General features: G+C 36.2%; 1 protein-coding gene across 2 annotated transcripts in view; it reads left to right on the top strand.

The window, feature by feature from the left end:
• KCNH8 (potassium voltage-gated channel subfamily H member 8) overlaps positions 1 to 23,229 on the top strand; it is a 195,679-nt gene that overhangs the window by 57,179 nt on the left and 115,271 nt on the right. For both annotated transcript variants that reach the window (XM_040592963.1, XM_040592962.1), the window contains exons 2-3: positions 6,429 to 6,662; positions 21,125 to 21,256. In XM_040592963.1, the coding sequence (XP_040448897.1) occupies positions 6,429 to 6,662; positions 21,125 to 21,256 (366 nt within the window). The remainder of the gene's footprint in view (positions 1 to 6,428; positions 6,663 to 21,124; positions 21,257 to 23,229) is intronic.

Here is a 23,229-nt window from a genome sequence, read left to right as displayed (position 1 = left end):
TGTATTTTATCGGAGAAACTGCAAAACACGCTTCCTTTAGAGGCAGGAATCCATGCACTTTGCTCTCCAGTGGGCATCCACAGAAAACACCAAGCAGCAGCTGAGCTACCTTGGTAGACAGAGGGTAGTTCTGTTTAACAAGTTAGACAGAACTCTAGTTGCCCAGAGGTAGTTCTGCTGGGTAAACGAGCACCTTCAGTTCCCATTGAGACCCTTCTGGATGACACTGTGTTGTGACAGTGTGCTGGTGACTCATGAGTTGCTATGTCTCTTCTCTGCTGATGTCTTCTTTTTTCTGTCTTTTCCATCGGCAAGTGGTGCTTCACGTATAGCAATGCCTATAAAACATTGCACTAGCATGGAAATATTTGATAACTGCATATATATCAAACATTTCAATGCCTATAAAACATTGCACTAGCATGGAAATATTTGGTAACTGCAACATACCATTTTTAATTATGTCAGCACTGTGTGCTAGCAGTCACCACGCAATTAGTAACACAAACAAAGCTTACCAAATAGAATGTAATAATTTTTTACTGAAAAAAAAAATTTTGTTAAAATCTACACAGCTTAAGGGTAGGAAAATAAATACTTAATTGCAATCTTGATTCACCTTAGTCTAGTTGATTTAAACTGTTGTTGCACTTAACATATGTGTAATGTGATTTTGCAATTCCAGGTACATATAAAGAAAAAAGTAAAAATACATATCTGAGACTGGTTAGCATTTCCTTTTGAGGAAAAGATGTAGATTTCTGCTGGTGGAGTTTAATTCGCTAGAACTTCAAAGCCATCTCTTCCAAAAGTTCCTCTCCTTTACTGTAGTTTATCCATTACAATTGCACTGTTTTTTGATTTGAAAGGTGCTCTGAGATGATAAACAAGCAGTAACAGCATTGATACTATTCGATCAAAGTCCTTCTGAGTCCTTACACTTTAGAGTTCAAGTAGATGCAAATTAGATTGGGAATAGAAAAGCAATAGGAACATATACAGAGATTTCTAATGGAAGAGTAAATGATTCCTCCCTGCCCAGAATCCTAGAGCCCATTTCACCGTGAGGGTTATTTTTTTGCTTTTGCTTTTTTTGTTTCTCTCTGCTACTGTCTGGCTTTTTTGTCTGCTTTGTTCTAGGAATAGGTGCTTTGATTGGTCATGAAGAAAGCTGCAGTCAGTATTCTAGTATTGACCTGGTGCACTAATGGCACTGAAGGCTGGGTCTGAGATCGTTAAACACCAAGTCTCTTAAATGGCTTATGATCTGTGTTTATCAATAAAACTAGGAGGTGATTTAGCAACCAGATGCCCAAGTTTTGCTTAGATGTCTCTAAGCTGAACTGCATTACAAATTAACTCTCTTTGTAGCTATAAATATTGTATATAGTAAAGCATTTTCACTGTCAGGCTAAATATTATTGTAAATGCAAAGTGAAAGGCTGATTTCTTAGCTGCTGAACTCAGAACTTTACATAATGGGAGTTCATTTTGGTAATGCAGGTTAAGTGGGAGCTATGGCAGCTTACCCTTGAGCTGAGCCCATAGAGCCAGGTACTTCAGACATTATTTTTGGTTTTCACACTCTGAATTTGTAACTGTTAGCCAATTTTATAAATAAGTTTCCTTATTAATGTCAGCCTTTATTTGAAATGACATGGCCAATTAAATCAATTATACAGCTTACAGCGAAGGGTCCTTTGTTCATCAGTCCACACTTGCAGTTTATTATGCAATAGTTTTACCTTTTATTGTACTACTGTAAATTTACTGGAATATACAGTATTTTTTTTTAGTGAAGGATGTGAAGAAGTACCAGTGTAATCAACTTTCTTTCTGAGTCACTTAGATCTGGATAAATTTTAACCTTCCATTAATGACCCAGTTAACTGCACTGAGGTTTTCAAGAGGAACCTTAACATTTGAAAGTTTATACATTATAAAATCATCTTGGTCTCAGTCATATTAGAAGGACAGTAGTTGGTAAATGAGCTCGAACTCTAATTAGACTCACTTGCATCTAAATGTGCTGAAAAAAAGCTAAATGTTCTCATGTGGAATATTTTAATCTTTCAGTTAGGTAATCTTAACTGTTAACATGGTCATGTTCTGTAATAGTAATTTGTGTGAACCTGGAATGCGACTTCTCTTGTGAAGTTGCCCATGTAGCAACTGTGGAATCAAACTGAAATGTAGTAAATCCTTCTATCCAGAAGAATTTACGGACTGTTCTCCATTTGATAGAGTAACTAATACGAGTCACTTGTTTAATTACTGCAGCTTCTTCAATTGCTAGGGATTTTTTTTTTTAGGTTTTTTTTCCTTCCTTTTTAATTCATAAATAATTTAATATTTAAAATTAGCGTGGTGGTTGGCTGTACTCAGTTGCACAAGAAGTCAGATAGATGTTCTCCACTGGTAAAGATGAAGACTTGCAGAAACCATCTGGACTTTGAAAGGAACTGTTACAAGAATCGGGGAAGGCCAATAACGAAATTTATAGCAGACAGCTACAGTATTAAAGCAAAAACCCTTTTGTCATTTTTTTGCTAAATAAGATGACAGTAAGATTTATCAAGGGAGTGCTGAGTTTAATTGTAATATTGTCTCATTACAAACAGTCAGATAAATTGTGTGCATTAATTATGAAGCAGAGACTTGCATAATAGCCTTTTCCTTTAATTATCTCAATTCTAAAATTCTGTCATGGGACATTTAATGAACCTGTCTCTCTGTATCAGATGGTATGTGATACAAATTTATTCTGTTTCTTAGATTATAATTTCTGGTTTTCAGGTCATTGAAACAGGGCAACAGTGTGTGAGCTTGTGATTGAAGGTGTAGTTAGTTAGCATGGTTCTGGTTCAGCTTGTTTAATTGTCCCTGATTTTATACTATGTGTCTGGCAGAGGTTTCTGGAAACCATGCTAGTCTTCTGTTGGTGAATGTCCCATCCACTCCAATATGTCCTGCTTCCAAAGCAAATGCAGGTGTGCAAGTTGCTAATATTCTTTGTATCACACTTTCATGTGAAAAAAAGTGATTTGGTCATCATAGAAAATGAACTCTAAGGAAAACAAGGATAGTTGAAACAAATCTGCTTTTAAATTGTGCTGAATATTTGTGGAATACCTCTGTCATATTCATCTGTCTCTGCTGACTTGCTGCTAAATGAAAAGTTTGTGAATGTTCTTGGATTTTTTTGTGTCTAAGGTTCTTGTCCTATTCTTTAAGAGAAGCACTTTTAAATCGTCCTCTATGCTTCACACATAGGCTTGAATATACAAGCAAGTATTTTTATCCAAAGCTAATATACGAATACACAATGTAATTATTTTTATTTAATTTGCATAAATTTATAGCACTTAATTTCTGAGCTGAAAACTGCTACTCGTGGTTTTGTCAAAATCCATTCTTTCAGGTTGTTCACAGATTTGCAGCAGTCTATGTCGTTGCAAATTTCCTGTACTCCTAAACAGTCCCAAAGGCTCAAGGTTACATGTTTTTTAATAGACCATAAATTTAGCTTGAATGTGTTTTCTTGTAAAAAACAAACAAACAACCCACAACCCAAAAAACATCCTACCAGTAATCTAATACTGTTTCCTGATCAACCAACCCAAATAAAATAACTTGATATTCAGGCTGATGTGCTGAACTATTAATACGGAATTCAACATTCATTCTTCCTACTCTGGATTTTTTTTTTGATCTAGCAAGCTATCACTGAAGATCATAGCATTAAATGTTGGGTTTGTTATTTGTTTCACACTGTAGCCTGAATGATATAAATTTCACCCTCAGTTCTTGTTTTTTGAATTATTATTTGATGCCTTATGTGCCCTAGGAATAGCAAGTGATATTGAAGATTCCAAGCTATGAAAATAAATTACAGAAGTAAACAAATTTTTAACCAGAATATTTTAACATATGAGCTTTTTTTAAATTGCTTTGTGTAATAATTAAATGTTAATTATCACTTAATTCTTCAGTAATATTTATTAGATTATACACATAATTATTGGATAAAATTATGTTGCTTGATCCTTAAATATCACAAGGAATTTAAAAAATAAATTATTTAAGTACATCCCTTAGTCTACTAGTTTGGGATTACAGGTTTATCTTTCATCGTTTGATTTGAACTTCAGGTTGAATATAATTTTCACTGGGTTGACTTTTAAAAGTAATTTTTTTTTTATATGAATGCAAAAGTAACCAAGAGTATTCTGGGCTTATTTGTATGTAGATAACAGCAGAGTTTGACTGTCTTAAATTTTTCATAAAATGATTATAAGCTTGGTAAGCTCCAGTGTATTCCTGTTCATAATGATATTCAAGCACTCCTACACTCTGAGAGCATCCTCCCTATCCTTTCTGTCCTGGTGTTCCATATCCTCCTTCATGCAATTCACAACAATCAGAATTAAAAAATAAATAAATAAATAAAAATCTTTGCATCACAAAATTATATCTTAAACAACAAGAAACCCAGGAGGAAATTAATTTGATAGCTACAGAAGCATTTGGAACGTATGATCTGCAGGCCTTGCACTGTAGCACCATCATTAAACTGCACTACAAGCGTATGATTTTAATTCTTTTGGCAGTGTGGGGATTTAGTTTTGTGTTGACAGGGGGAGCAGCATGTCAGCGCATGAATGATAATGATACATATTCCCTAGTTAGGCAAATAAAAATGACCAGCTAAATCAAGCACTGCACTGAACCAGAATGCATTTTTAAATCAAATTATTTGGCAAATGAGAAAAGTCTGTTTTAATAGAAAAATCATTTATGGAAAGACTTTAATTAATTTTAAACAAAAGGTGAGTGAATGAAGTAAATCTTAAGAGCAAGTCGATCATTTAAAAAGCCTCAGCATTGTCATTAAAATACTGAAACCTTAGCAGTATCGGCCATAATATTTTATCCCTTGGGTAAATAAAAGGGTAAGGTAGCTGAAGTTATTGAAATTTCATGGATGTAGAACTCCTGTGATAGTTCAAACTGAAATGGACCTACGCTTCCTCTATTTTACTTTTTGAATTCTGTCTCTACCTTCCCTGTTCATGAATAATATATCACTGTATGGGGATTAGGCATATCAACCTGAGTTTTCCATTGAAATAGTTCATTATTTCTCTTTCAATTTATGAATATTTATCAAGGGATTCTGGGTTATTTAATAGTATTTTCCCTTAATGCATACCCATGAATCCCCATGCACATAAGTCTGAAAAATGAGAGTTATTTGTCTTGGGACTAAACTGCTCCTAAGCTCCTGCTAGCAAGCTGCAAGGTAAACATTCCTTAATAAGCAATAAGCAACAGGAAAAAAATAGTCTTTCCTCCCTCGATGTGAAATGTAGACAGATTCCTCCCATAAAACTTTCCCCCCACCACTTCAAGATAAAGAAACACAAGCAAAAATAATGTATAAGAACTTCATATATTATCTGGAAAGGGTCTCCATGCTAATTTAAAAAGACCATAAAGTGCTAGAGCTCTTGATGTAAGCTGGTGGTGAGAGTTTAAGGAGGGAAAAAACCTTCAAAGACACTTCTACAAAGGATGGAAATGAGCTATTAGGCTGCAAGATTTGTGAAGGATTTGAACTCAGACTGGAACATTGCTTTTTGTTGATTGATCTCCATGTCAATATACTCTTCTTGAATTTGTCATACATCTTACACACACGAAAATGTATAAAATGCATGAAGGTGTAACAGGATGTTCAATCTTTGATGTGCTTGTTTCATATAGGAGAAGTGTGGTAGGGCTCTGGAAGACAACTGATAGTGCTTTTGGGTGAAATCTTTTTCCCTCAAAAAAAAAAAAAAAAAGGGGGGGGGGGGCAAAACCAAACTACAAACAATTTCCTATAGTCTCAGAATGTCTCTCAACTCTACTTTTATGGATTCCCTTGAAAAATTATACAGAACAAATTAATTTGAGTTTTGCTAAAGATCATCTTTAGTTTACTGAGAGCATAGAGGGATTCGGTTTTTTTAAGATATAGCTGTGCATGTTCAGACTGCGGAGTAGTTTGAGTGGGAGCATAACAGCACCTTTGAAATATCTCCAAAGCTTTCATGTTTGTCACCAGTCTTTGGTCAAGTGGTTGTTTTAATGTGCTATCATCCATCTCAGAGACAGTTATCATAAATTATTCCTTGAGGATGCAGTGAGGCAAGCTGTACGTAGCCATGAGGAACCATCTTATGAAGATGTTTTGTGAGCTGTAAAACTTGACTTTCAGACTAATGGTCTAAAACCAGAATTTGAATTGTTGTTTGCAGGCAGTTGGGACTTCACTTTCAAACGCATGTCCAGTTGTGCCTTTCTATGAATCTAAAGGAAGCGTTACGTCAAATGATGTAGAAATCAGACTGTAATTCTTGTTTCACTTTTGTGTTCTTCTACAGATAGTAACTTCATCCTTGCAAATGCTCAGGTGGCTAAGGGATTCCCTATCGTTTACTGCTCAGATGGCTTCTGTGAGCTTGCTGGATTTGCACGAACTGAAGTCATGCAGAAGAGCTGCAGCTGTAAATTTTTACTTGGTGCTGAAACAAATGAGCAGATGATTGTTCAAATTGAGAAATCACTGGAGGAAAAGGTAGAGTTCAAAGGAGAAATCATGTTCTATAAGAAGAATGGTAAGTTTTTCTTTCCTGTTTTGTTAGTCCCAAAGAATGAAACTTAGCATTAATGCATATGATATATAGTATGCATTTTTATGTAATGTTTTTTATGTCTATAATCAGTCCTACAAGAACAGATTTGAATAAAGACAGTTCACATTGAGACTACGTTTATATCAATATTACTGATTATATGTAAGTATATGACAAGTCACAAAGATGCATAGAACAAATTTAGGATCCTAAACTGCATGATGAGACACCGTGTTATCTGCTCTCAGTGTGACGTGGCATTTTCTACTTTTTCACGTATTGCAGCTCTTACCCTTAACTGCTGAAACTTAAATTAAAAAATTAATACTCACCATATGGTAGACCATGACTCTGTACAATTTTCAGTCCCATCAATAAAATGCTCAGCCACTATATTTAAATGCAATAATAATGATTTTCAAGAAGTGAGTAAGTACTTCAAGTAAAATTTATATTTAAGTATGCATCGTCACATTAAAAAAAACGTTTCTGGGCATTAAGCAACTCCATAGACTTCAGTAAATTTCAGGTTGCACCATCAAAGCTTTCACTCCGGTGGTAGGACATAAGGACAGTTTCACAGTCAAGATGAATGAGCCATGGAAGCAAGCACCCCATCATGCACACTTATCAGCTTGTTTCATTTATATCAGGTTCTTCAGTGCACCTGTGCTGTAAGCATTTACGCTGCCATTGTTCATGTGATCTTCAAACAGGTGACACTAAGTGTGAGATACTGACAGGACTGCAGCCGCCTTAGTGGTATAGGAGCCTTCACATGTGTTTAATGATCCATGGGTTCAATGGATCCATGGCTGCTTGCCGAGTATCACCTTTTGTTTTATTATATGGCTAGAATTTCTAGGCATATGTTTAGACCATGTGTCGTCTTCATAGATTCTACTCATGTCTTTACTAATGAAACATTTTCCCCTCGAATATTACTACTATTATATTAAATATTTTTAAAAGCTATTTTCTAAAAGTAACTTTTTTTTTTTTTTACAAGAAGATAGTCGGTGATTTAGAATATTAGAAGACAGCTTCGCTTTCCGTAACATATCAAAAAGAGAAATGTTGCTTAGATGGCTTGTATTTATGTCTGCTGTTTTTCACAGTGTTAAGTTTTGAAGTTATTCTGAAGATGCTGCTAAATGCTTCCTTCTCTTGTCTTTTTGGGGAGGCTTGGAGGTGGTGTTTAATGTTGGGTTTTTTGCATTTAGAAGAGACTCCTATAGTTCCTTGAACTTATGTTGTAGGAAGGTTATTCAAAGAAAGTAGTTTCAAATTTGTAGATCATGTCTTGAGTATAAGGAAGAATTATTTTAATCTGGAAGGATAGGAGCTGCTTTTCTCAAGTATTGTACAGTGATGAGTGGGCATGGTGAGACCAGATTTCAATGTATGTAAAAGAAAGAGGTAAAGCTAACACATTCATTTCACTGTCCTGGTCCTAAATGATAAATTGTGATTCCTTTGCACTATGAAAGGGTGTTTCAAACCTATAATAGAAACGATTAATGCAGGTAGAAAGAGATTGCAGGTCAATTTGCTTAACAGTAAAGTAACTGAACCACAGATAAATAGATTAAGAGAAATTGATTAGTATAAAAGATTTCCCACAATCTATCCTACTTGCATCCCTGTGTACAGTTTGACAGGAAGCCATTCCAAGACATTTTCTGAGTATGAATAAATTTGCCAGTATGCCTATTATATTTTTCATTCTCATGTATTTCTGTACCACTGGGAAACAGAAATGAATAGGTATAAAAATAACATGAGACTGTTCTTGAATAAAAGCAAAATTTATCTTAAAAGTAATTTTGTTTTTTCAACAGAACTGCAAATTGCAGACACCAAAATTGGTAAATGACCCATTTTAGCTAAATGCTTCAAGTCTGGAGTTGTGTTGGGTTTTTCACAGAAGAAAAATTGAACTTCTGAAGCTGTTAATCTTATTCAACATTGGCAGAAAAAAAAAAAAAAAAGAAAAAAAAAGTCTTTGCTATAGAAAAATGTTTAAAAAATATTTGAAGAAGGAAGAACTTTGGCAATAATCACCCCCAAATGACTGTATGGATACCTTCAGGCTTACCCGATACAGAAAATAATGGTCAGTTAGGCTAGTATAGTCTATATATGGTATAGTATAGTTAGGTATAGTCAGGCCCGGTATAATGCCAGGAACGGAGGTCAGTGGGAGACAAGTAACTAGCAATGCCTAGTTGTCACAGGGTTGCACTTCAGTGTCCCAGTAGGACTTCAGGGTGTCAGACTAAAACTGGGTATCTGGCTTTAGTCCGCTATTCAGAGGTACAGCCTTGCTCTGTAGGCCTAGCTATAAGACCAAATGTACACTTCAGGGATAAATCCAGGGATAGAAGTTGAGCTTCAGGGATAATTCTGAGCTCACAGAACAGACTGACACCCCTCAGCATCCTTCTTAAAAGCTTAATAATGAGCACAACGTTATGATAAGAAATGACTGTGAGGGAAACGATTATACGAATGCAATAACTTATTCCTGCTTTCTTATCATACAATCACAGGATCATAGAATGGTTTGGGTTGGAAGAAAACAATCCTCCTGGAATGACTAGAAGTGTATAGGAGCTTTTATTCATGTGTGGGGTTTTTTTAATGGATCCTTAGAATAGGATAAACAGGCTGTACCTTCTCATCCAGGATGTTTTCTGCTGTGTTAGCACAGAGCAGTATTAGAACTGTGGCAGCAGTAACAGCAGCTTGAGAGAAGTCTTTTGAAAATAGCACTCAAAATACACTTTTCGTGATATTTTCAGTATTTATTTTGGTTCCTCAGCCAGTTCTAACTTTTCATTTATCAGAGCTATATTGGTTTTTTGAAGACAGAAAAGCAAACTATTAAAAGACAAGGAATTTTATGATTGTTGCCTTCTTCAGAAAGTTTTAAAATTCTATAGCTTAGGAGCTGATTTCTTAAATGATATTTTTTTTCCTCTTACTCTTTCTACACTTCCTTCAAAACATCTGCAATGAATTAAGTTGTCAATTATGATAATGGAAATGCAAAGTAACGTTTTTGAATTCAAGTGAGTTGTGAGAAATGAACTCAATCCCTGGATCTCTTTTTCAGAGTAATCTAAAAGCAGAGGGACACTATGCTACGGAACTACATTTAGACAAACCCTTCTTTTTCTCCCTGCTGGACCACTGCAAAAATTTATCAATAGCAAGTACATATAGTTAATGAGCTCCTAATAATCCCCCAAGATGAAGTACAATTAAGCTGCAATGTGGATTTTTCCCTTACTGTTACAGTCTAAGATGATGCTACAATAAACCCTATAATCATTGACTTAGTCCAGTCTAAACTGTCCATCTGCTGCTGCTGAGAAGGTCACACCTTGATTCACTTATGACCTCATCAGATCAATTTCCGATGTTTCAAAAATCAGTTTGTAGTGTTTCAAAAGGGATTTGTTCTTACACACACCCTCTGAAGACCTGCACTGGTTCTACAACCTTCCTTCACTGAAAGGAAATTGGCCTCTTTCTGTGTCCGTGTAGCTTGTGTGAAACACTACGTAATCAGCCACAGCCAGTTTAGATTTACGGATGTTTGAGAGGCGTCACTGTGGTGCCTGTATTACCTGTGCACCCCAACAACAGGGCTGTTTGGGCAGATTTTTGTGGGCAATTAAAAATCCCTGCTGTAAGAGGACTGGAGCGAGTGGATGCTGCTGGGACCACCATCACAAGTTGCCTTAGGACCTGGCTGCATGCAGAGTTGCTTCAACTGTGATAGGCCACTTGGACTCAAGGGACACTTTGCACTTTGTCATCTTCCACAAGTAAAATGAATTAAACACTTTCTGAGGCATGTCTTAGGCATGTGCCTTGTAGTTCTTGGCCCCTAAAGATTTGGTAAGTAAACGATGAAGTCAGGAAGGCACAATATAGTTATTTTGCTGCTTTTTTTTTTTTTTTTTTTTTTCAGTTTTAAGAGTTGGTATGATTAAAGCAAGGTATTTTGGGGCTTTTATCATCAGTGTAGGAGAATATGTGTTTTAATAACTCTGTATGATTACCTGGAAGGTCAGGACCAAGGTATTATTTCAGATGAGTGGAACATGAGTAGAGTAAGGGTGAAAGTCAGAGCCTCTTACTGACTTACTGGATACCATCAGGTAAGAGGCCGTTTGAAGTCTAGGTGTAGCAGTGTTCTTGCACGAGCAGCAATGACAGCCAGAGGCAAATGAAATAAGCCTCAAGCTATGAGACATCATCTATATAGCCTCTGCCATGGCTGCGGCTGAATAATGCGGCTACAGAATAACGAAGGCTCCATTACATTATTTGCAGTTAATGCATGACTTGTGTTAAGGAAACGAAGAAAGCTTTTTTTAGATGATGAGTTTAATCTTATTTAAAATTATAGAAGATTTAATTAATTATAAGTAAATTTAAGGAAAATTAATTTCCTTTAAAATGAAAGAAAATCAGGTTTTCTTAAAGCTTTTCTTCCCTACAAAAATTATTTTGCTCGTTGCAGGAATGGTATCCCTTTTTTCCAACAAGAAGTTTTAAAACCTGCTTTTAATGGTTGTCTGAAAACATCTTGTAGCATTTTGAAACAGGGGAGTTGTATAGTACATTTTTAATATGAACTTTGTTTTAAAAATCTCCTGAAACCCACCATGTCTTTGGTAAATGTTAAGCCCAGCAGTTAGAGAAGAGGCATTTCTTAGAATTTTCTAACTGGAGGCGGGGGGAAATTTCCATACAAAGACATCAATTTTCTAGTGACGTCTAGTTACTAATGTAGAGGAAGTCCCTTGACAAGTTGCTTAGCAGGATAGTTCGCAGCAACATGACTTCAATTCTGGTCTGCCTTAAAAATGTGGCCTAAAAATAAGAAAGCTAAAAAGCTTTTGTGGTTGTTTTGCTCACATTATCTAAATTACAGAACAAAATACAGAAGGGAAATAACAAGAACAAGCAACACTAAAAAATTAATCTGGTGGTTATACATAATTGCAATTACATGAGCCATAAGCAGTAATTTGTATCTTTATAAAAACATCCTCTTTTTTCTTTTTTTTTTTTCCCCTTTTTCTTCCCCCCCTGCCACATAGCTCAGTAAACTTTAGGAATTTTCACTGATCTTGGGAAAGCCTTTCTCTTAAAAAGCAGTATAGTTGGGGACATAGAGAGAAGGCATGTCCTTATTTTCCTCTGCTTCACAGAAGAGAGAATTTTGGTCTCCTTTTCTCCCCGAACACTTCATTTGATTGAACGATGGCCTCTGGTGAAAGATAATGTATAGTCTTTAAGTGTGTAGGTGTTTTAGAGACAGTCCCAGCTTCTGCAGCAGAAGAGGAAGACGTGCCAGAGAGCTCTGGCTTAAACTCTGCAGAGCCTCGGGTAAAGCAGTCAGCAAAACCCTACAAGGAGACAAAACCGTTCAATTAGAAGGAAAAAAAAAAATTCAAATCCCATGTGCAATGTGATCTGATATATCCTAGATCTTTCGCTGCAATTTAATGACACCTCAACAAGATTGCTGCTTACTGACTGACAGCGCTGATACTTCGTTCTGATGGCACTCACGGTGACATTAGCTAATAGTTTCTTTCAACAGCAAAATGATTTATTAAAAACATAATTCACTGGGAAAAGATTTGTTCTCCTAGAAGCACGCTGATAAGTAAATAAATCTGTATGAGAGTTTCCTGCTGTTTATTGCATTGTTGCAAAGTGATGGGCCCTTCATCGCTTACAGATGCTGACAGATTAGTGTTTCCATACAGGCATGCTAGGCTTCCAGCTGCACTTAGTATGAATGGCTGGTAGTAATGCTTGTATGCACTTTTTTAAAAAAAGATATATTTCATTATGCTGCTTTCTATACATCTGTTTTTTAGGAGAAGATGTAGGTGGGGATGTTTGTACTACATCAGACCAGTCACGCTTCAAATTTTCTCACAATTTTATGGCCACACTGAGGCTGCTGATAGGCTACATTTTATTTTTATGAGTTTTAAATCAAACTTTAGCTAAATAACTTCTGTCCCCGTGCTTCATCATGAGTTAGGCTGTTCTTTTGTTAAAGAAACATCAAAGCACCATTTCTCCTGATGACTACATGCCTCTCTTCTGCTGACATTTTCTTGTTTTGTTCCTGATCCCCAAATTCACATGAAGGATCATAGTGCAGACTATTTGCCACCTCCTGTGCTGAAAATTGCAATGAGTCTTTGCATTAGCTCCATAGTTTTTTGCGAGAGTGTCAGGAAGCTCATGTTAAAACTGTCTATTGAACCCTCTCACTGATTTGACTGGGGAGTTGCAAAAGCAGTCTGATTTTATAGAGCAATTAAGTAATTAAACGGTTAAAACCTACTTCTTTCCAACTGGTGGGGTAACTATAATTCTTTTCAGTGGGCAGGCTCAGAGTCTGTTTACAGCATGTGCTCACATGGATTCGAGTGGTGAACCGGGAAGATTAATCTTCTCTACAGCGTTATGTAATTCCTCAGTGTGTGTTTCAAAACCCTTCTGTACAAAACCCATAAAACTGGCAGGACGGAGGTATCAATCCAGGTCCATGACCTGACCCTTTCTCAGGTCCCAGCGTTAGCCCCTGCCTTCCAGAAAGGTGCCAGTGGGCAGCATGCCAACAGCAGGTTAAAGCTCTAGAATCGTGGGCTCAACAGAAAATCCTCGAACTTGCTTAAAACCTGCTGATTAGTACTAACAGATAAAACTAAAATAATAGACAGAGACTATACTGGCACTGATTAAGCAAAATAATTTCTCTGACTGAAGCTTGTGGAAAAAGCAGTGAAAAATAAATGATCCGTTTCTAAAATGGAGCTTTGTGATGTAAGTGGACAACTAACAGGCAGAATCCCCTCTTTCCCTGTGGAATGTCTGCTGAAAGCTATATGAATAACCATGAGACTGTGACCAGCACTTCTCCCAGGGCTGGGAGACCTCCCATTCTGCAGACCCCTGACCTCCTGTTTCTAGGGTCTGCTGCTGTTAGACACTCCAGAATCAGGGTCACAAAAATATCTTGCAAGAAGATATTTTTGTTTATATTGTTATCACTTGTTTCTTGAAACTGAAAAATTGGAAAGTTGTCTTTATAAGTGTAGTGGTCTGTGTTGGTCTTGCTCTGTTTTTGCTTACAAGAAGTTTTGTGTCATCTTTAAAACTTCTTTTGAAGAGAATATAAGCTCGAAAGCACAGTAATGTCATTTGAAAACGTGGTTGTCTTTAGATGAATGTGGACTAAAACTCTTCCTGATGTCAAAATACCAGACACAATTTCAAAAAGATTAAGTAGCTTATAGGGAGAAAGAGAGAAATGAAAAAACTAGTTTATAAATACATGGGGGTTTCATATATATGTGTGTATACATGTAAATACATATGCACAGATACATGTATACGAAAGATCACCCTGGCCTTAGAAAATGTCTTGGCTTTCTTTTTTAAAAGTACAACCCTCAGTAGACTGAGAAATCATATTTAATGCAATGATTACATCTACATGTTGGATTAGAAGCTCTGAAAACCCAAAAGGAATAAGGACCGTAAGTTGTAAACAGTGTTTTAGCAATAGATTTCAAAAATACAGTCATCAAGGGAAACAATTTTTTGCTCATTTTAGGATTGCTCAACTCAAAGCAATGAAAAAAGCAGAATTCAACTGAAGACAGTAAAGACTGGACTGCTTAGGAAGGGTTGAGCCTGACTATTTCTGAAACAGTCCATACAAACCTATTGAAGAAAAAGTATTTTCGTTTGGGTTTTGTTGGTTATGTTTTATGTTGGGTTTTTTTCCCACTTTAACTATAGATATTGGATATTTATTTATATAATAGACTGTCTCAATTAGTACTCTCCCAGGATTTAGCTGACAAATGCTGAATGCCTTGTAATATTATGATGAGTAATGATCATTGGAGGTGGAGGAAAGGGAGGTTGCAGACTGATAATATTTATGAATCCGCCCTGAAGCTTTTTGCATTTAAACATAATGCATTTCATTGACTTAACTGAGTTTTTAGATAATCCTGTGTATTTTTCTAATTGTTATAAATGTAACCTGGTAAATGTATTACATCAGGGAAGTATTTATCTCCTTAAACGCAGTTTTCTTTTCTAATCTGGATGGAGATAGGAAAAGGAAATTAGAGCAGACAAAAAATAAGTAGTACACATAAGGATAATGTACGTCACATGGCTTTAACAGGCATTGCTTAGCTTCTCTGCTTTTGCTCAATGAAACTCAAATGCAACTAGAGGATTCTGAAACAAGAGTTTCATTAAGTAGGAAAGAGTGGAGTTATAAAAGGAGAGACAGGAAAGCTGAGTAAAAAAAGCTGAAATGTAGATGAGCTGGAGCTCATAAACTAATGAGCTCATAAACTAATTTACATAAAATGTGCACTGCAGACTGTACTAGCTGTTGCATAAAAAATATGTGAAGAGCACGAAGTTGGAAAAGTCAGGCACTCAAACTAGGAGCTGCCATAACAGAGGTAGTCTGTGCACATAGTAATAAATGGAGACTTTGAGGTGGTGAGTTAAGCCTTTCTGCTTAACACTGGCAGTTTGCAGGAGAGGCAAGGATCGGAGACTGCTGTGCTGAGAAGTGTCTTCTCTTAGAACATCATTTCCATCTCTCCATCATGGCAGTGATGGCAGAAAAAGTTAGACGTGCTGGGGAACGTGGCATGTGAGTCACTGAGTTACCTGGCAGTAGCAGGACCACAGTGTAGTTTGGGCACAGAAAAGAAGAGTGGACACATGGAGGAGGAATTACACATTCTCTGGTGAGATGTGATAGATCTGAATAATTTCACACGGTACTCTATAGCCTGTACAGAAGCATGCAGAGATATTTTTAACGGAGGTTTCTAAATCGGCTCCACAGGATTAATACCTACTTATTTATACTGAAATACAATTTTTACTTTGTTACTAAGGTATCTTAAGTATCACCTTTCCTCTACCACACTCTTGGGATACACTGTATTCTGGTTTAAGGTATTTTGGAATGGATTTGCATTGACTGTTAAAGCTTGTAGGGAGAGTTACTTGCAGGATACAAGTATGATCTGTTTGCCATACAGAACCTGGGGAAACAAGTCCTTGACCCCTCTTTACTACTCCTACACAAGCGTTAGCACAACCATCAGTGACCACATAAGTCATCTACCTGATAGTCCATATGTGTTCTGTTAGTTTTTCTTGCGATATTGTCAGACCAAAGACTGTCACTAGGGTATCACACACAGGCTGTCATCTACAGCTGCAGTAGTGGAGGAAAAAGAAAATAGATTTTGTTAATTTATACATGCCACTTCTGCAGAAATGATGGAGAAGAATAAGGTGCTTATTTACTTAAAGCAACGTAACCTTGCATTGGCTGTCTTAATTGGTCATTGTCAAAGCTGTGATATTTGCAAGAAAGTACTCAATTTATAGCTGTACTTTTTCTTTCAGCCCCATTCTCTTTCTCTTCACTTGTATTTTTTTTAAACCATTGCTTTCTTTTTTGCACCTTGCTCTCCTCAACAAAAAGTTGATATCTTGTCAAAACCACAGAACATTCAAAATGAAATGCTATCGGTGACACTGGGAATCTTTGAATAAGCCAATGAAAGAGACTTTGGTTTCCCCAGAAAAAGTCTTTGGCATCCTGGTCTGTCAGTCTGGGAGTCCACACTTTCTGTGATGGAAAAGTGGAAATGATCAAGCTAAAACATCTCTGGCATTATCCTGTACCCAGCAGTAGGTTTATTCTGTTAACAATTAGTGACTCTGTCAATGAGACTGTGTTGTAATGCTGAGGATTTAGCATCAACTTTGTTGACGAGTTATTACAGATATCTGTATAAAAATATTTTTATCTTTGTCTTCTACATAAAAAATGGCCAGAAATAGGGTGGTGTGTTTTAATTTATTTTTTAAGGCTTTATTTGCATCTACTTAGAAGAACATTTAGTTTACTAAGTCAAGTACTGAAACAAAGAAATGTGCCAGACTTATGATGCCCTGTGTGGCCTAATTCTGCCCTCTTCTGCTTATATATCCTGATAATTATTCCTTGTGAAGTGATTGCCTTGTGCCAAAACCTTATGTGTCTGATATGCAAAACATTTAAACTTTCTTTTTTTCTTCAGGTACCTATGAAACATTACATTTGGTTAGTCTGATACGTTATGGGCAGATGCAGAGCTTCAAGAAAGAGGTCTGCATCTTAATCCCTCCTCCTCTCACCACAGAGAGGTGGAAATAAACCACAGGAATTTGTTCATTTATTATCTTCTGCCATTGAGTGATGGAAGGGGCAACACAAGCCAGCTCAATGTCTGTCTGGAGAGTGATGTGGCAAGCAAAGTCCTGAGGAAGTGAAGGTCTGGAAGTGGATATAACCACTGATGGTTGACACGTAGCCAAAAAAAAGGAAGCCTTAAGCTTTTGAGCCTGGACAAAACAACTCCCAGGCTGTAAAGGGCGAAAAGAAAACATAGCTTTGCATCTATATTACTGCTTCTAAGAAATTTTTTAATAGGAATAAGTGTGGTTAACAAGACACTTACTGCAGAAAAGCTCAATTAAAATTTTTGACGAGATGGATTTAATTATTTTGTTAAAGAATTATATAAGCTGGTTGTCAATAATCCCATTTCATTTCTATATTATTATACCTCTTCAATAACCATATATCCACCAAAGATTTCCATCCTGAGTATTTCATTGGGCTTTGTCTAGGGTGGACATGACTGAAGATTGAGTGTTTCTGTATGATGAACACACATAGCTCACCAAAAGGGCTAACGGTCTGAGTCTGTTCCTTGGTTTAAGCAGGCTTTGCTTTCTAGTGAAAGCAATGCTTGGCTCTGAAGGCTATTGGCATTCTAATGGCAGGGTTTTGTATAAAATCTCCCTTTTAAATTTCTTGGTCTGTTGACCTTTGTTTTGATTTCAGTCTGAGGACAGTTTTCCAGCTGTTGGAGCGAGGAAAGGTAGAAAGGGTGCTTGAGAGAGTGACCGTAAAGCACTCTCTTTATGTATGTATAAAAGGTGGACTATAGCCAAATTGCTTTGTGATAAGATTATGCTTCATTTGGTCTCTTTTTTTCCTTCCCTGTGATGTGCTTATATAAGCCTTGAGGATATTAAAATATATTTTGAAACTCCAGTTCATAATGCAAGGGAAAGATTAGACTCTTTCTCCAAGAATGGTGGCTTGAAGCAATAAAGAGTCTGTACATAAATAAACCTCCAGAAGAAATTTCTGTGATAGAGGACTCTTGACAATACAGAAGACCTTTGTATGCACCATCTGAAGCAGGGAAGGAATTTCTGTCTCACAGATGAGTGCACTCAAAAGAACTGTAACAAAGCAGAGCGCTACTTTTTTTTTTTGATGAGTAGAAAGTTCTTTTGGCTTACAGAATTATATGATGCTGGCTTTCAGTAAAAGCTATGTAACAGATTGTGTTGGATCAGTATATTTTTCTAAGAATGCTCCTCAGTAGTGAAAGATTGCACGCTTCTGTTCTTGACAAAGTGCAACCACATATTGACCTAGTAGTGACTTAAAATGAATCATCTCCTCTAGTCCTGAAGAATACTTCATATTTATTTGCTCCTTTCAGAGTAAAGGCAGAAAAACAAAAAAACCAACACCAACAAGTTCAGCTTAGGACTTCTGAAGGTTTAGTGTATAAGTAATGCCGAGACTGGCAGCTGCACCATGCACAGCACTTGCCTGGAGCTCTTCAGGAGAGAAGTAGCCTATTGCATGTATTGGATATGTGTTTCTTTAGTGGTGCATACCATTTTTTACGCATCTTTGCTTTGCTTAGTCACAATATTTTCAGACATATTTATAGAGGAGGAGGAGGAGGGTAGATAATGAGAGAAAATATGATTGAAGGGAAACAGGAAATGATGTTAAATATTGACAGGATGGAATGTTTTCAGTGACCAGTTCACCTGCAAACAATTCAAATGCACTCTGATTATACAAAAGAGTAAATGCATTAAAACATGAAAAATTAAAAGGATTTGTCTCTGTTTCTATTGATGAACCATGTTACCATAACTTCCTTAAACCTACCAACTTATCATTTCAGATAACGTTACCAGGTGTGCTTCTTAGCATAACATAACTTAGGTTTGTTTGAACACTGCTGATGTCCACAATTTTCTTCCAGGAGCAGCTTTAATGATGTGCGTGCATGTGCGCGTGTGTGTAAGACAAGCAAAGAATAAGATACACTCCTACTTCTGGAGGAGATTAAAACAGCTGTTTAAAAGATCATTGCAGCTATTGGTGTTTAGAAGAAGGAATTGAGTGACTTTTTGTCCAGCTGAAACTACTGCTAGAATGCAGACAGGCAGAATGTAATTTTACAAGTAAGAATTTGGCCAGTTTAAGAGTTATAACAATATTTTGTAGAGATCTGTGATTCTATATTTAAGCAGGAAAGTAAAATTGCTTAATGCTTCCTCTCTTTGAATGCATCACTTCAGATTGAAAGGGTGGTGGCCATCTAGAACACTTCTGACAGTAACACCACCAAGCAGTTTTTCCCAGAAGTTTTGATAAAAAAGTCAAATCTGTACAGAAAATTATTTAAGAATGGAGAATTAAAATGGAAGAAGAAGAAGAAGAAATATCTTGCTTCTGACACCAGTCCTACCTTCTTTTAACAGGACTTCTTTGCTTGCTCTGCCTTCAACCTCAAAATGAGTAACTTTAAACCCAACATAAAGCCAGTCTGCTTCTTCCCATGATTTTTCTCTCCTCCAGCCTTCTGTCCTCCTGTTCCCGGTTATCCCTGCCCCTTCTTTAAATGCCTCAAGTGGAAGAGTTACCTGATGACTGAACTAGTAATGCTACTCTCAGAGCTGCCTGTCTGCCTCTTGGAAAGTTTGACCAGGACAGAGAGAGAACCAGAAGAATTTCCTTTGAAGCATACTTTTATACCTTCAGCTGTGGTGGTCCTTCAAAAGGGAAGCCGTTGTTTCATCCCCAATGCTTACCTACGGCCTTCAACAGGCAGTCAGGGAAAATCCAGTTGAAAATTTAATTTAGAAAGCTGAATTGTGATCTTAGTGTGTCCAGTTCATTTTCAAAACTGCAGAGTTCAGAAGACAGCAAATAGAGAGGGATGTGGCTAACCTGCTTGCTCTTTCTAAGGACACCTCTAAAGCTCAGCTGATCATTTGGCAGTAGCCAGTTGTGGTGGCAGTGGACCAGGGAACTATTCCTATTTCTTTTTCTGAATGAAAGTAGACTTCTGTTTGTAAATGAATGTGAAAAATAGTATGTTGGGAAGCAACACGATTGTGGAAGTGTAAAGAGGTACCCAGAAAAGAAATTTAAACCTAAAAAAGTAATTCTGTAGCAGTACATATATATCTTTTAAATAATATTAGTAGGCTGATGGTGGGTGGAGGGAGGTAGTGTTGATACCCAAAAACTGAGAAAGACAAAAGCCTGGCACTGGGCTGAATTATCCCAGAATGGATGGAGCTGGGATCTAGGATGTTTGCTAAGATCTCTGTTATACTTCTGGTGCCTTACCAGCATCTAGGCATTCATTGTTTTCTGTTCTAAGTAACAGCAGATTTATGAATGATGTTGTCAGAACTGAACAACATACCTTGCAATGAGGTCACATGACACAATCAGTGACTGCAGTAAAAATTTATTTTAAGCTGTATAATTCTGTGGCAGATGTGGGCAGAGAAAGATTGACATGAATTAAAAATATTGCCAAACTCAGCATTGTCTTAGCGAGGCGAACGTTATAGACTGTAAAGAAGATAGCTGATATTCATTTTACAGATTACATGTGGTATTATATATCTCACCATCTGTAAGATGCAAGGAGTTAATTCTATTTCTAATCTAAGTCTGACGTCTGATTAGTTTAAATATCTTTGAATTAGTGGAATGATGCTTTGAGTATCAGGTCTTCTGTCAAGAGGTTTTAATGAGTATCAAGTCAGACGATTAAGGTAGAATGATTCAATAGTAAACATGGAAGCTTCAGATGTCAAGTTAACAAAGTGAAAGCTATTCCAGTAAAATAAGCAACATCAGTTGAGAGTTCAAAGGAAAGCATGGTTTCAGAGGAGTAAGCAGCTTCATTAAACTCTATTAATGATCCCTGTAGATAAATTCTGCATTTAAATTAATGTCTTGCTTCTAGAGAAAGCAGTATTACTGAGCTTGAACCAGTGATGCAAAGAGATTTACATGAGCTGAACATCTGTGATTCCCTGACTACTGATCTCCTAAATAAGATATTTTTTTAGAATTACATTAGTTGTAGATTTAGTAGTTCGCTTTTTTTTTTTTTCCCCCCTCTCTCTCTGTAAAAGACAGCTGTTTGAATTAAATTCGTTCTTTATCCTTACAGGGTCTTCATTCTGGTGCCTACTGGATATTGTCCCTATAAAGAATGAAAAAGGAGATGTAGTACTCTTTCTGGCCTCTTTCAAAGATATAACAGACACAAAAGTGAAGATTGCTGCAGAAGACAAAAAGGAAGGTTTGTGTGAATTGCAACACTATTGATAAGAACCAACATTGATAAGTTTTTGGGAGTCACACTTTCGTGAACACTCTCTCATGTAACCTTTTCAGTATATAGACCTCCAAGCTTTCCAAAGAAGAAATTAACATATGACATGGAAGGACAAATAATCTATCGAAGTTCTTATTTGTAATTTTTAAAATTTACATATTGCTCCACATTCTGTAAAAACAGAATCCAGGAGACAGAATAATTTGTCCTCAAAATTACATTTGTTTTAATGTACCATGATTTAATTTATGTACTTTCTGGATTTTCAGAGGTACATTTTGGAAAAGTTAGACCTTTTCAAACATTCCTTCTGTGAATCTGATTTCAGCATGGTTGAGAAATGAATGAATGCATTTTTTTCATGATTTTCCATGAGCAGGACATACAACTTTAGAAATTATTTTGCGTATTGAGAAGCATGACTATTCTTATGTCATCTAATTGTCATTACATTATATGAAATTATAAGATTTATTATGTCTTTGGGAATATCCATTAGCAAAATAAATGCATTCTTGCTTTTATTTGCTTCTGAAACAAAATAATGTGAAGTTTCTTTCATGAATTTGGAAAAAGATTCTGTTATGCTAGTGATTCACAGCTGCCATAAATTTATTTTGGCTGTATAGTGTGGCCAAGTTTTGCTAAATTCTGCTAACACAAAGCAAAGACAGTGTGGGGAGATATAGGTTATGCAGTCAGCATTGACCTATGTTGCATATCAAAGGCAGTGAACTTATTCCAGGTTTACATTTTGTAAAGATATGGTGAACCAAGACTTTTAAGTTTGCAATTTTAAAGTGTCAAAGGAACTGTCTAGGAAAAGTTTATCTATAGACAGAAAGAGTGGCTTTCAAAATTCTGTAAAATTTCATTACTGTTGAATTTTCCAATCTACTACTGCTCTCGGATTTATTTAAATTTTTTCCACCCATGATAGCTATTTGATCTCTGCATATCTTAGAAACAAGGTATATATGGCCTTAGTAGTCCTTTTCTCCTTACCAGTTTCTGAAGTAGGGGAACAATAATACTGACATTTTTTCTGATTTTAAATACTAGCTTTCTAATAAAATAGTTATATTTCAGTTACAAAGAAGCATCATTCATCATTCTTTTACAACATTTTAATACTTTAAATCAGAAAATATTATGCTTCCCAGTGCTGCTGAATATTCATAAATCAACATCTATGCTCGCAATGTCTGCCTTTTCTGTGCATTTGGACAAATAATTTCACCTTTGTCTTATTTTCCAAACCTTCAATAATGGAAGGGATTTTTTTCATCCTTCAGTTTTTGCATTGAACGTATTTGAGAATTTCCAAGCTTCCAGACTGAAGCAAGGCTTTGAAGTAGTACACAATTATATTTTGCAGCTTTTCCTTACATCCAGTTTCAACCTAGATGTTTCAACTTTACCTAGAACTAAAATAGTTAATATGTAAAATGTATTTTATCTAGTTTCTCCTTAAACATCATAAAAACCTTACTCTTATGAAAGCTTTAGGATAGTAATTTATTAAAACATCATATGAGGGGCCACGCAGAAGAGAGGTTGCCAGATCTGTGTTTGAAAGGCTAATGATTTACCTTATGAGAGATACAAATTTTCAGGATACACTCAGTGAGAAATCACTTTGGTATGCCCGTGATGACATGAAATGGATATATCACTGATTACTTGTAAAATGACAGTTATTGTTTATCTGATTAACATTTTATAGATATATGCTTATTTTAGAATGGATTAAAATGATCTTCAGCTTTTGATGTGCCCTCGTGTCAAATTGTACATCTAAGCAGGTTTTAACTCATGTTTGTTGTTGCACATTTAAAAATTAATACTTCTCCTGCTGTGTACTGACACAGGAATGCACTTAGCAGAGCTGCATTACACCAGCAAACGCCCATTCAATTATTATAAGCTTATCAATA

Source organism: Falco naumanni, chromosome 4 (assembly GCF_017639655.2).
Source record: "Falco naumanni isolate bFalNau1 chromosome 4, bFalNau1.pat, whole genome shotgun sequence".
NCBI classification, from domain to species: domain Eukaryota; kingdom Metazoa; phylum Chordata; class Aves; order Falconiformes; family Falconidae; genus Falco; species Falco naumanni.
Note: the sequence above shows the minus strand (reverse complement) of the source record. Positions and strands in the feature narration are given on the sequence as shown.